The sequence below is a fragment of the Stylophora pistillata genome, chromosome 13, assembly GCF_964205215.1.
Source record: "Stylophora pistillata chromosome 13, jaStyPist1.2, whole genome shotgun sequence".
In the NCBI taxonomy this organism is placed as follows: Eukaryota; Metazoa; Cnidaria; class Anthozoa; order Scleractinia; family Pocilloporidae; genus Stylophora; species Stylophora pistillata.
This window is the reverse complement of record NC_142531.1, coordinates 24,890,725-24,904,376: the sequence shown is the minus strand read 5'-3', so window position 1 is coordinate 24,904,376 and position 13,652 is coordinate 24,890,725. Positions and strand designations below refer to the sequence as shown.

The window sequence follows — 13,652 nt, the reverse complement described above, 5'->3', positions numbered from 1 at the left end:
CTTTTTCAAGGTATTCTTTAATTCCCTCCGCGTTTACTTCCTCCCAATCGCTCATTGGCTTACTGAGAAACTTCGGCCATAGCAGTCTATCAGTAGATAATTGTCACCGAAAATCTTCGTGCTGAAAGGAAGAAGTAATTTCGCAGAACCGCAGAAACTCCTTCGGTCACGGGTGTCGGAAACTTTATGTTATGTTTAAAAAACTCGCAGCAGTGTTTTATCGGGTTTCAAAACACGAGGCAGAGCCAAAAGTTTTAAGAGCCGATAAAATACTTGCTGCGAGTTTTTTGAACGGCTTCAAAAACCCTTGTCTCTCTAAAGATATAGATAAAGGTGAGAAAAACACGTGATGTGAATTTTTCGGACGGCTTCAAAAACTCAAGCCTCTCTAGATATTTAGATAAAGGTGACATGATTGCTTTAAAGGTTAATTATATTCAGATAGGAAAAGTGCTCCATGTTCGGCCGCTAGTTGTCAAAGGTCCAGAGAGCTTTTACTTGAAATGCCACCCAAACGCGAGTTTCGAGAACCGGAAAGTGCCGAGGAAGAGAAGGAGTACTTGGATAGTTGTATCACAAAGTCTACGCGGTATGCCACAAATTAGACTTACTAATAGTTGGCGAGTGACAAAGTTCTAGAAGAAGCCGGTGAAGACGCCAACTTTGAGGAAATAGGACTCAAAGTCGAAGTGGACGCCGTTCAAAGCTTAGAAACAAATGTTGTAGATATGAGTGCTGAATCCTTGAATTTTTGTTTCACAAAGTTTATCGCGGAGAAATCTTGTACTCAACTGGTGTGGGAATTTGAGACAACAACTAATAGTCCCGGCCAGTGCTTCGCGAGAAACTTGCTGCTTTATAGCGATGGCGCCCCTTGACGCTGACTGGTAAATCTGAAGGGACCGAAAAAACCAAAATTGATGCTAAATTTTGGCGAAGAGATGTAGCAACATCTTGTCGCCGTTCAGTAATCTCTTCGATCCTATCGGTCGAGACTATCATTAGTCTGGATTATTTGGGCAGGGAAAAACCTAAGGCAACTTGGTTTTTTTTTTTTCTTTTTTCGAGAATGGCTGGCGTGATACTTGAAAAATCAGTCATCTACAGCAACTTGAGTGAATGACATAAAAAATTTGTACTCACTAGAAAAGATTTCGAGATCTTATCGGCTTGTCGCGACAGAAGAAGTAAGTTTTAATCATGCATGGAGGTAGAGAACCACGTATTTGCTCGCACTGGCTGAAATTTTATAAACTTGCGTATTATTTATTGTTTTTTCTGTGTGAGTATTTACATTCATATTGTCATGATAAACATGCGAAGTCGACCTGAACACCTGTAGGGTATAAGCACTTCGTAATATAAAGCTTTAATAAAACCTCACATTTGTAACCAGTGGTTAACTTCTGAGCATATCAAGTCATTGCTTCAACTGGTTGTTTTATACATGAGTTGATAATACGAATGAAGTTAAATGTATTTGTGACCTTTGTGGCTGTGGATAGTTGATCCAACAGGCCTACTTGCAAATAATAAAGGCCGATAGTTTCTAAGGAAACTGTTTGGGGCTGCGTCGGTGGGGCTAACGAAATAATTTGGATATATCAACAAAGTTGAAATGATAAATTGGCCACCGTAACGATTACTACGATGGCCCAGAAGGGTCACAGTCCAGTTTTATTTTTTGACAGTCCAGTTTTATTTTTTGACAGTCCAGTTTTATTTTTTTTTGACAGTCTAGTTCTATTTTTTTAGACAGTCCCGTTTTAATTTTTGACAGTCTAGTTTTATTTTTTTGACAGTCCAGTTTTATTTTTTGGGTCACAGTCCAGTTTTATTTTTTGACAGTCCAGTTTTATTTTTTTTTGACAGTCCAGTTTTATTTTTTGGGTCACAGTCCAGTTTTATTTTTTGGGTCCCAGTTCAGTTTTATTTTTTGGGTCACAGTCCAATTTTATTTTTTGAGTAGTCACCAGATCTCCCTCGATTGAACCTTCATCAACTGTACACTGAAAGGGCGGGAATTTTAATTTTCCGCCATTTTGATTCCAAAGTACAAAGTACAAAATGCCGTTACCAACATATACGCCATGCATGAGCGACAGTGATAATTCTGACGGAAATGAGCTGGAACTTATATCACAGTACTTCAAACAGGGTTACAGCAATCTGGAAATACTTGAATTTTTGAAACCCCACGACATAGCTATCAGTTTATCAACCCTGAAAAGACGTCTTCGATCCTTAGCCCTGTCGAGAAGATCCACCATATCTGATGATCAACTGAAGAATGCCATCGAGAAGGAACTTGGGAAAAGTGGTTGTTTTGTGGGATACCGTAAGATGTGGTCCAGGCTCAGAAAGAAGGGGGTTATTGTTAAAAGAGCAACCGTCATGAGGTGTCTCAGAGAACTCGATCCTGATGGCGTGAATAGCAGACGAAAAAAGAGGCTGCATTGAAGGGCTTACCACTCAAAAGGACCGAATTTCATATGGCATATCGATGGCCACGATAAAGTAAAGCCCTATGGCTTCAGCGTGCATGGATGTATCGATGGCTTTTCCAGAAGGCTTATTTGGCTGGAGGTGGGCTCCACAAACAAAAACCCAGAAGTGATTGCAAAATACTATTTGGACGCTGTAAAGCAGTCAGGTGGCGTACCAAGAAAGATCAGATCGGATGATGGAACTGAAAACAGTGTAATTGAGGCAATCCATACTTACCTTAGGTCTTCACACAATGATGATAATGCCGGTGAGAGATGTTTTGTCATTGGCAGATCAACAGCAAACCAAAGAATTGAAGCCTATTGGTCCCAACTTGTAAAAGATGGCCCTGGTTGGTGGATAACTTTTTTCAAAGATTTGTCAGACTTGGGCCTATTTAATGGCTCTGACCCTGTTCACCAGGATTGTATTCGATTTTGCTTCATGAACATATTCAGACAAGAGCTTTATCAAGTTGCTGAAATGTGGAATGAACATCAAATAGCATCAAGCAAATTTGGTAACAGCACTGGTCCTAGAGGAAAACCCGACTGCATGTATTTCCTGCCCCACCTCTATAACACAGAGGACTTCAAAGAAGACATTGATCTCCATGAACTAGAAGAGTTTAATGATAATTCAACCATGTGTTCCGCTGATTTTAGTGAAGAGTTTGAGGAGTTTGCTTTTATTGTTATGAATGTTCTTGGACTGAGCTTACCACAAGATGTTAACGAAGGACTTGATCTCTATCTGCGACTAATTCAAGAGATTGACAGGTTAACGTAATAAATGAGCTTTTCTGATGCAGTGCTAGGTTTCCAGACTTTCTTGGTTCAACTGACCTGTCGTAATTGGATAGACGTACAGAGGAGAGGTACTTTTAAGTATCTATTATCTCTCCTCTGCAAATCTATCTCAAAAACATCTTCATGGCCTGCTCTTTTGCCAAGAGTTATATCATTGTTGCACTTCTTTCTGTAAAAACAGAATGCTTATATTATGAAAATAAAACAAAACGCAAACACTGGAAAATCTCAATATCCTTTAATAATAGCATACACATCTTGAAATATTCTGTCCAAGCGCATACTGACAACTTAATAACCAAAATCCTAAAGAACTGGCACCAAGCCATCTGCCCTCACGTTTTCCCTCTCTAACTCTCCTGAACATTCAAGCTTTGCTTTGCTTAAGCCTTTTCAAGGCAGCAAATCATTTTTAACTGAAGCATTGTGTGATAGTCACATAAACTGGAAAGGGACAAGGCAAATGAATTGGGTCAGTTAATCAAATGTGAACTGAACATGTATAACATACTTCTTAGTTACCTAATTGATGAGCAAACTTAACCCAACATGTGAGGCATTGTTCTTGTGTTAATGATTACAGTAAGGGAACCGTAAAGAACATAAGGGAGTACAAATGGTTTAATTACAAACAGTGCTATCTATCTCAAGATTGAAAACCTGTCACATGCAGAAAAAATAAATGCTTCAGAACAATGTTTGTTGTCTTGTTTGCTTGTTTTTTTTTTTTTTTTGCATTTTTTAGAGTATGGACTGAAAGAATGTTGACATAATGAAGAGGATTGACTTGGGAAATAAATTCTTTAGTCAGTCCATTCTTTTCATGGTTAGCATTGTTTCCCTCCCAATCCTTAAACAAAACATGTAAAAAAACAAACAAAGAGCCAAACCAAAAGTAGGCAATTGAGCTAAGACAACAAGAGCAGATAAATAAATGCCAAGTTATTCATAATCATCACAGGCCTATGCAACCCTCCTTGGGTGAAGGTTGCAGAGGAAACAACACAACAATATCAGGTCATTTGGTCAATAACAGGCAAATAATTCCTACTATAACCAAAATTAACACAACCAGGTACAAATCAAGGAAGAAAATCAAGGTTCTAAACAAAATTTTCCCTCACAATTTGATAGTATGAATTCATTGAGGCGTTTCCCTTCCTCAAAGTGAAACTATAAGAAATATTTAATACTACATGTAGTCACGAGTGTGAATTTGCATGATGACAATGCGGCTTGAAGAGTTAACTCACATAATGTCCATTTCCCAGCTACTTTTTTCCAAAATACTATTGAACTGCTGTCTCAATTCAACAAAATTGGAATAAGTGGAAGGCAGTTCCAGAAGCGGCCCACACGTGTGAGCTATAGGTCTGGAACTAGCACCTTCCAGTCTGGTAAAGGAGACTTCAATCTTGTTGGTAATTAAGACATCAGAAGCTGTTGTGAACCTTAAGAACTGGACTAGTTTTGCATTGTCTAATCCTCGTATGTATCTTTGCAGAAATTTTAGCGCATCTCGTTCTGCTTCAGTGTTTGGCTGTGCTTCAAGTGAATTAAGAACTTTCTTGTTTGTTGGATTAATTCTATCATAAAAGCCTTGGATACCTGCAATAGTCTGAAACTGTGGATACTGTTTCAGCTCTTGGACAATAGGCTGCCAGGTGGCAACCATGACATGAGGTTTCTGTATCAGCTCCTGATTGGCAATCTCTACAAGCACTTTCTTGATATTCTCTGGACTGACCTGTGACCTACAATTGAATCTCTCTAGGAAATAAAACAAATCATCATTTTCATCTGCAAAGTCAGCTTTTCCAAGAAAATTTGTAACTAGCTCTTCTTCAACAGGAGACAAGTATTTAATGAAAGACTCAAGAACAATGCCTTCAGGAACTTCTGCATCAAACAGGCAGTAGCACATGAAAGCCTTTGATAAGAACAAAGGGAAGCAGGAAACTGATCTAAACCCCTTCACCAAAATTCGACCAATAGCTCTCCACTCCTTAATGAAATGATCATGCCTCATAAAGGGTACTCTTTCTCTTTCCCCTATTGTCATGCTATTTGCAAACTCCTTCCAGTATAAAGAGAAAACTTCTCTTGAAACTCCAATACCCACACCCTCTTCTTTTTGCCCCCTCTCATTGATAATTGTAAACACTAACTCAGATTGCAACATTTTCTCATCTTTAAAATGCTCAATCATATCTTTACAAATACATGAACGATGAACAGTTAGTGAAAGCCCCTGCCCGGCAATTTCACCATTTTCTGAAACTATGCATTCAGCTGATTCTCTTGCCATACCAACTGTACGTAATTGGACATAACCTCCCTCTTCAAGCACTCCACAAGGCCCGTCCACAGTGCTAGGGGACACTTCGTCCTCACTTGGTGAAACAAGCCTTTGATCTTGATTATCTTGACTTTGCACAGTTGGATGACAGGTGTCTCGTTGAAAATGGGCCAAACGGAGCTCTCTCATTTCATGCACAGACACTGGACTAATAAAGGAAGTCAACTGATCATTTGCATGAATGCTTTCGGGCTGAAACTCTTCAGGTTGTTCAGTGTCAACTGAATCGGCCATGAGACTTTGCTGGTACTCGAGGTCCTGCTCACAACGGACACAGTTTTGTCCTTTCTCAAAAGAACAGTTACAGACATTGCACACCTCCCTATCATCAGATTTAGTAGTACATGCCGTTACTGATACTGTGACAGAACTTACTTTTGTGGATGACGTGTTGTCTGTGTTCGTCGCCTCAACGTAATTGCTGTCTTCAAGTTCATCACCCATAAGATGTCGTGGTTGGGTGCATAGGTAAGTAAGTGGAGGAAGGATACAATCCATTACTCTTCAGGTAGTCTTCCACAGTTCCTTTGCCAGGAAAATCGAAAATTGCCACCCCCGTTGTGTCACAGATCCACTTGTTCATTTCGTCTATATGACCAGCAAAACTGTTCTTTCCACCCGGTAAAAACAACGCACACGCCCTCTCTACAAGCTCTTCCATCTTCAGTGGATCTGAATCAGTATATGTTATAAAGCGATTGCCACCGCCATTCTTTTGACGAACAATAACAAACTTTTTCTTAGTTTGGTCATAATGCATCCATCTTACTTGTACCCTATGCTGCTTTTCAATTTTCCGCTTCTTGTTTGAACTGCTTTTGCCTCTACTGCCATGCCGAATTCGGGTTCTGTCCTGGTGTACCGGTTCACAAGGGAATTACCATTGTTCTTTCTTTGTTTAGGAGTTATCGGTTAGCTATTGTGTATTGTTTGGTCTTTTGTATTGACTCTTGTGAACCGGTACACGAGGACAGAACCCGAATTCGGTTCAGAAGACCAGATAGTCGGTTGAACGTTCGCGATGAAAATGTATTCGGTGTCGATCCCGCCGAGACCGACCCTTCTTCAATTTGGCCACTATTATGTTGGCTAACAGAAGACACCGTTTCTGATTCAATAGAATTGGAGCGCCTCAACTCCTCCCGCACAGTTTGTCTTATAATAGCGTCCATCGTACAAAATGGCCGCCAAACAAACAACACGTGCAACATGCAACACATCGAGAGAGATCTGGTGACTACCCAAAAAATAAATCTGGACTGTGACCCAAAAAATAAAACTGGACTGTGATCCAAGAAATAAAACTGGACTGTCAAAAAAAATAATACTGGACAGTCAAAAAAAATAAAACTGGACTGTCAAAAAATAAAACTGGACTGTCAAAAAAAAAAAAAAAAAAAACTGGACTGTCAAAAAATAAAACTGGACTGCCAAAAAATAAAACTGGACTGTCAAAAAAAATAAAACTGGACTGTCAAAAAAAATAAAACTGGACTGCCAAAAAAAATAAAACTGGACTGTGAAAAAGATAAAACTGGACTGTCAAAAAAAAATAAAACTGTACTGTCAAAAAATAAAACTGGACTGTCAGAAAATAAAACTGGACTGTCAAAAAATAAAACTGGACTGTCAAAAATTAAAACTGAACTGTGACCCTTCTAGGCCATTGTATAAAAAATAAAACTGGACTGTCAAAAAATAAAACTGGACTGTCAAAAATTAAAACTGGACTGTGACCCTTCTGGGCCATCGTAGATTACAAAAGCTGACGTTTCGAGCGTTAGCCCTTCGTCGGAGCGAATAGAGGAATTGTGGGTTGTGTGTGCTTTTAAAGGCAGAAAATAGATCTACGTTATTGGTGGGAACATAGCAACGAGAAAAACACGGATAAATTAGTGGAATGGAAAGCGTTCGTTGATCCCTGTGGGAATTAGACTGCCGTTTTGAAAGATGAGCTTGCAAATACGTGTAGAATGCCTCTCACGCATGGCAAATTTTTTTCCTTTACCGAGTGTGTGCTTTATGTATTTACTCTCATGTTCGTTTCGCTCTTCCCACCGCTATGAACAGACCACTGTGCTCAGTTTTTGTGCTTGTACTCACTTCGCGTAATGGATAACCCTCAAACGCTCCACCAAAGAAATCAACTCTTGCAAAGGGGAAAAGTTTGAATTGTAAGAGAAGTCAGTAGGAGAGAGCCGGCTGCATCTGAGCGGTGTTTTTGAGCAATAGACTGAACATTTTCAACACCAGATTTCACTCAATCTCTTAAGTTTATTTAAACTAAGCTAAAAAAGTTGCTAAATAAAGTCCATTTCCTATCAGGATGCGAGCCTGATGCAAAATCTACCAATTGTGAAAAAGTAAATATTCTCAGTAACAGAGAGAATGTTCAGTTTATTGGAGGCAATCAATACCGAAGTTTTTACGGTCAGGTTCTTCAGCTTCATGGCAATCGCCGGTCATCTTTTCCATTATCATTATCATACACAGTCTTTAACCTCAACTTATAGCACCGACCCTGTTACTAGTCAGTGTTATGAAAAAAGTGAAAACAAGCTATCGTTCGGGGAAAGAAACGCAACTTAAACAACGAGTTTTTTTACAATTAAGCCTGGTGCACTGACAGCTATGAATCAAATAAAACCAAGGTTCATAATGGCTCCTAGTCCAATAAACCCGGATTTATACAAGTCTACTCAAGATCTAAATCGTCCACTGATTGTTGGGCAGCTTCCTCCAGGACTGCTAATGCTACTGCTTCAATTCTTTTTAAAGAATGGCGAAGAAGAATATATGTGCCACCGAAGGACAAACCGCTAGCTATAAAAGAACCAACGAACGGAATAAAACGAGCGAATTCTTCCGCGACACCTTCAGCGGCGGCTTCCTTTGCAAATAAAGAGGCAATTCCAGAGACAGTGGCAAACTTTATGAAAAGGTCGAGAATCTCCCGCTGGGTGGTAGAACTTAGCCTCCCAAATCTTTGGGACCCTTTTTCAGGAATGCCAAGCTGCGTTATGTACTCTCTAACTTCTTTCAAAAGGAGACCGGCATCTACGGCAAAAGATAGCCCAGGGATCGGAATCGCCGCTGCTAGAGCAGATGCCCCTGCAACATACATCATCCGCCCTTCGAGAACCTTAACTTTTCTCTTCAGCATATCTTTTGATAAGGTGGTGAGGGTATTCAGAGACAAGGTAAGGGTCTCTCGCTGATATCTTGGCAATGCATCAAGAATCGCTTGGGTAAGTCGACCAAAATCCCATTTGTCTGGATGATGGTTGCTTATCAGGAAGATGTGGTCTACACTGCATATAGGCTTGGCAGCCTCGTCAACCAGGTTTTCCATACAATTGCGCCGGATGTTCTCTAACATAGCAGCTTCACTGAAAGATTTCTTTCGCTTCTCGGCTCGCACATTGTCATCGATTTTTGTGCGAATGAAAAAAAAAGACTTTCCCCGTTTCTTGATCTCTTTGGCCAATACGATGTCGTTCTCGGTGAACCGGCTGCTTGAAAAAATGAGGAATGTATGATACTTGTCGAGCTGTACTTTTTGGCGGTATGTTTCCAGGTCAGGGTAATTCGGAGTTCCAATTCCTGGTAGGTCCCAAAATTTTATGTTTGGATACTTTGGATGATTAAAGGACGTGGGCTCTGTAGTGCACTCAGTGACGTCAACGGGGGCAGCACCATCGTCGTCATCAGCAAGTCTAGAAAATGGAATGGATAGTTTAATCTGAATTGCTTAGTTGTCGTTGTTTTATAATAGGTTTATGGGTTTATTCAATATCATCAGTTCTGGCAATACAAGTATTGAAAAATGACTGATTTACAAGCATACTAAATAATAGTAGATAAATAAAATAAAAAATAAAAAACATATCCTAATAAATTAAAAACGAGGCAATGTACACTATTTCTTGTCTAAAAATCATAGATGGAATAAAGGTACGTTTGAAACGCTCGGGAGTGTAAAATTAGAAGAGTTGCGCAAAGGAATAGCGGAGTCATTAGCATCATGGCGCTGGCTGGGGAGGAGGAGGAGCATCAAACGTGGATTAGCAAGACTAGTTAACTTGGAAAGAATTTTAGAGCACAAGGACTCACGACGCAGAAGAAGACTTGGTAAATTTAGTGCCTCTAAGGCTGATGCATAGGAGTTGTGAGGAAGGATAATCTTAAGGGCTCTTTTCTGAATAGACTCCAATCTATCACTAAGACATAAAGGAAGGGAGAAGTGCCAGACAATACACCCAGATTTTATTTGAAATAGAGTTGTCTAGTTGTGAGTCCACCAAAAATTCACATGCGCAATCAAACCCCAACAATTCCGAGAAAAAGAAACAGACAGTCTTGATCTGTCACAAAACTATAAAACATTCTTTTTTTCTAGGCCCGGTTTAGACGCGGTACTTCCGCCCAACCGAATCGAATTCAACTGTGAAATAGGGCGTCTGAATCAATTCGGAACGGCTGATTTAATTTAGATCATTTAAGTCAATTAATCCCGCTTGGTTCAGCTGGGAAGAATGGCTGTAGACCAGCTATGATTCAGACGACTGTGGACGCCGTACTTCACGTGAGCCGAGTAAAATGCATAAATTATTTTAATGTATTTCTAAAGCTGTTTTTGCATGAGAGCGTGCGCAAAGGAGTGGTGCAGAAGAGAAATGGTGGCTTTGAGGGTCGAGCTGACTGACGATACTGACATATGTAGTTCGTGTTTCGGTACGACCAAATATACTTGCTTGAAATGGGAAATTCTAATATGTAACAAATGTTCAATTTTTGAAGAAGACGAAGATCAATATGGATGAGTGGCTGGTAAAAACGTCGCCTTTTGCGAGCCATGTGCGAAGGAAGTGGAAAAAGACGTTGCTAACGCAGAGGACAGCTAAATAAAACCCAAAGAACTATTCTGCAATTTATAACTACCATGAAAAACAATAACACACGAAAAATCAAACTATGCAGTGAAACCACTCGGCTGCGCCACGCAGTTTCACTTTAGTTTTGAACTTTGTTGACGTCATTTCTATTCTCAGTAAGGTTATAGCAAATGGAAAATTGTGCTCGATTTGTTAAAGTGAACTGTATTTTCGAATCCTCTACTAGAAAACCACATGACCTCAACACATGAGCTCAACACCGCCACGTGTCCCTTCGCTGACTTATTGTAACCGCAGACAATTAGAGTGACTTCGTGTAGCCATCAGCATCAAAAGGTCTACGAGCAAAATGATATTCTGCGCCAATTTTTACCTTACACTATTAGCTAAGTTGACTAAGCACAAGCTGATCTCAAAACGTTTATGCGACAAAATATGTGTCATTTGAAGGAGAACCGAATGTATTCTTTCGGCGCAAGGAATGTTAGCGGCTTCATGAAATGCTCGTATTTATAAACGAACGAAATTACGAATTACGCCGTTACCTTTAACGCCGGGAGTTACGGGATCTCTCAAACATAAATTAAAAACGAAAAACGTAAAAAACAGCCATATAACATTAACATACGGCAGAAGAAGTGAATTCACTTCCTAAATAAGCTGTTTAGCGGCTACGACGGGAAAGTGAAATTCGTGGGAATAATTCAACGTAAATTAACTGTGATGTCTACCGAGAAAAGTTGACATCACCAGTTCCTCAATTGTTACCATCTATTCGGTGTTTTCACAAACAAAGAACATACTTACTCCCTAATCGCATTGATAAAACTCGATTTTCCAGCTCCGGAGTTACCAGTGATTCCGATGTTCACTTCCGTTTTCTTCCATCTCTCCAAGCGTCCTTTGAAGAATTCTGCTAAACCCGACACACCATTTTCATCCATAAAATCTTTAATATCCTCCGCGTTAACTTCCTCCCAATCGCTCAGTGGCTCGGAAAAGTCGGCCATAGCAATCGATCAGTAGATAATTGGCGCCGAAAATCTTGAAATGCTGAAATGACGAAGCACTTTTGCAGAACTAAAACTCCTTTGGTCACGGCTGTCGGAAACTTTATCTTTATTTATCTAAGTCTTGAAAGTGCTTGACGCCCCAAAGTTTGATTGGTTTATTTCATGCGACCTGTCTGTCATACTATGGAAACTGCATGCGTAATATTGCGTGGATTATTTTCTAGGAAAAGGTCAATAGGTTAATCTCAATTCTGGGGAAGAAATGGAACAACCCTTTGTCCATCAGTGGCCGTCTTCAGTCAGGTGGAAGTTTTCATTACATCGTATCGCTCTACGCTTCTGAAAGTGACTTCGACTCCGACTCGATAACACTCACTCACCTGATTAATTTATGCATCAAACGTGGATCAAACGAGTTATCCCTTACTAAAGGTTGATTCTGTCCGCAATGTGTTGGAGCTTTCTTCTGTTCATATATCTTGGGGGTGGGACTAAGGCTGAAATTTCTCCCAAAGTACTTGGACTGATCATGGTCATGGCGCCGCACGCTAAAGCGGTTTTTTCTTCCTTTTGCTCCAACCTTGATCAATACACATCTTTGTGGACCTCACAAACGAAGAGGAGATATGCGAAAGAATATATAGCTGAAAAGAGCAGGGCTTCAAAGTCACACAGTATAAAATTACAGTTTATATTTCCCAAGCTACGATGGCTGCCCTTTGATATCAATAAGATATAGCCGCGCTTGTCCACCGCTAGCTAAACCACACAAAATGCACTGGTAAATACAATACACCGTACCAAACTTCGTTGGGAACATCTCCTTCTTTATTATTGACATTATTATACTATACCGTGAGAGTAAAAATTGATTTAAGAAATTAGGCACATGCAGATAGATTAAGAAATGCATCAGGTACATCAAACTTACATTATTGTCGGATCTGGCGAGAGTTGAAATCAATCGAACCTCTCTTTACTTTCCTTTACTGATTTGTTTCTTCCGAGCACCTGCTTACCAAAAACTGTTCAATGGGCCTGTTATCGTCCTTATTGAATTACACTTAGGAGTGCGTGACGAGCCATCAAGTGTGTAACTAAATCAAACAACGAACAGAAACTCGTGCTTTAGGGGCACTTACTAAGAACACCTTCTATGTGGACAATAAAATATATTTCGGATTAGCGAGACTTTTTTATATCTATCCTATCTTTTAGTCAGTTCTTTTTTTTTTCTTTCTCATTACATGCTGAGTGTTAAACAAGACAATAAGTCGTTAAGAGCGAAGAATCAACGGCTTTCGGCGGCAGTATTTTTCTAGATGGGTGCGTATGGCGTTTCTGTGTAACATATCATGAAATCAAACGGTTGAGTCCTGGGGTACCGGTTAACGAAAATGTGTCCTGGTGTGCCCGTTAACCAAAATATGTCTTGGCGTGCTGGTTATCGAAAATTGAGTGACATCGGCCGATCGCGGAATGATAGCGTGACAGCTAGTTCGTTTCATGAATAATAAATGCTTGAAGGGTTAATTGGGCCAGTCGGGTCATTTGGGCCAGCGGGGTCATTTGGGTCATTTAGGCCAGTTGGGTCATTTGTGCCAATTGGGTCATTTGGGCCGGTTGGGTCATTTGGGCCGGTTGGGTCATTTAGGCCAGTTGGGTCATTTGGGCCAATTGGGTCATTTGGGCCGGTTGGGTCATTTAGGCCAGTTGGGTCATTTGGGCCGGTTGGGTCATTTGGGCCGGTTGGGTCATGTGGGCCAGTTGGGTCATTTGGGCCGGTTGGGTCATTTGGGCCAGTTGGGTCATTTGGGGCAGTTGGGCTATTTAAATCAGTGGGTTGTCAGTTAGCTATTAAACCGGGTGAGTTTTTCGCAGTCAGTGTAACAATTGGGCCAGTTGGGTTATCTGGGCCAGTTGGGTTAATTGAGAAATTCCTGATTTATCTTCATTCTTCAAATAACCCAACTGGCCCAGATGACCCAACTGGTCCAATTGTTACACTGACTGCGAAAAATTCACCCGGTTTAATAGCTAACTGACAACCCACTGATTTAAATAGCCGAACTGGCCCAAATGACACCGC

General features: G+C 40.3%; 2 protein-coding genes and 1 pseudogene across 2 annotated transcripts; 1 reads left to right on the top strand and 2 right to left on the bottom strand.

The window, feature by feature from the left end:
• Nucleotides 1-1,739: 1,739 nt before the first annotated feature.
• On the top strand, nucleotides 1,740-3,496 carry LOC148718272 (uncharacterized; annotated as a pseudogene).
• Nucleotides 3,497-3,513: 17 nt separating this feature from the next.
• LOC148718271 (uncharacterized) lies at nucleotides 3,514-6,275 on the bottom strand. The gene has a single exon (XM_088743840.1). The coding sequence runs from the start codon at nucleotides 6,151-6,153 to the stop codon at nucleotides 4,546-4,548; it is 1,608 nt and encodes a 535-aa protein (XP_088599966.1). The 5' UTR covers nucleotides 6,154-6,275; the 3' UTR covers nucleotides 3,514-4,545.
• A 1,634-nt stretch (nucleotides 6,276-7,909) lies between these two features.
• Nucleotides 7,910-11,767, bottom strand: LOC148718270 (interferon-inducible GTPase 5-like). Its single transcript, XM_088742795.1, has 2 exons — nucleotides 11,358-11,767; nucleotides 7,910-9,371 (listed from the first exon to the last, which is right to left on the bottom strand). The coding sequence occupies exons 1-2, from the start codon at nucleotides 11,558-11,560 to the stop codon at nucleotides 8,351-8,353; spliced, it is 1,224 nt and encodes a 407-aa protein (XP_088598921.1). The 5' UTR covers nucleotides 11,561-11,767; the 3' UTR covers nucleotides 7,910-8,350.
• Between the last annotated feature and the right edge of the window lie 1,885 nt (nucleotides 11,768-13,652).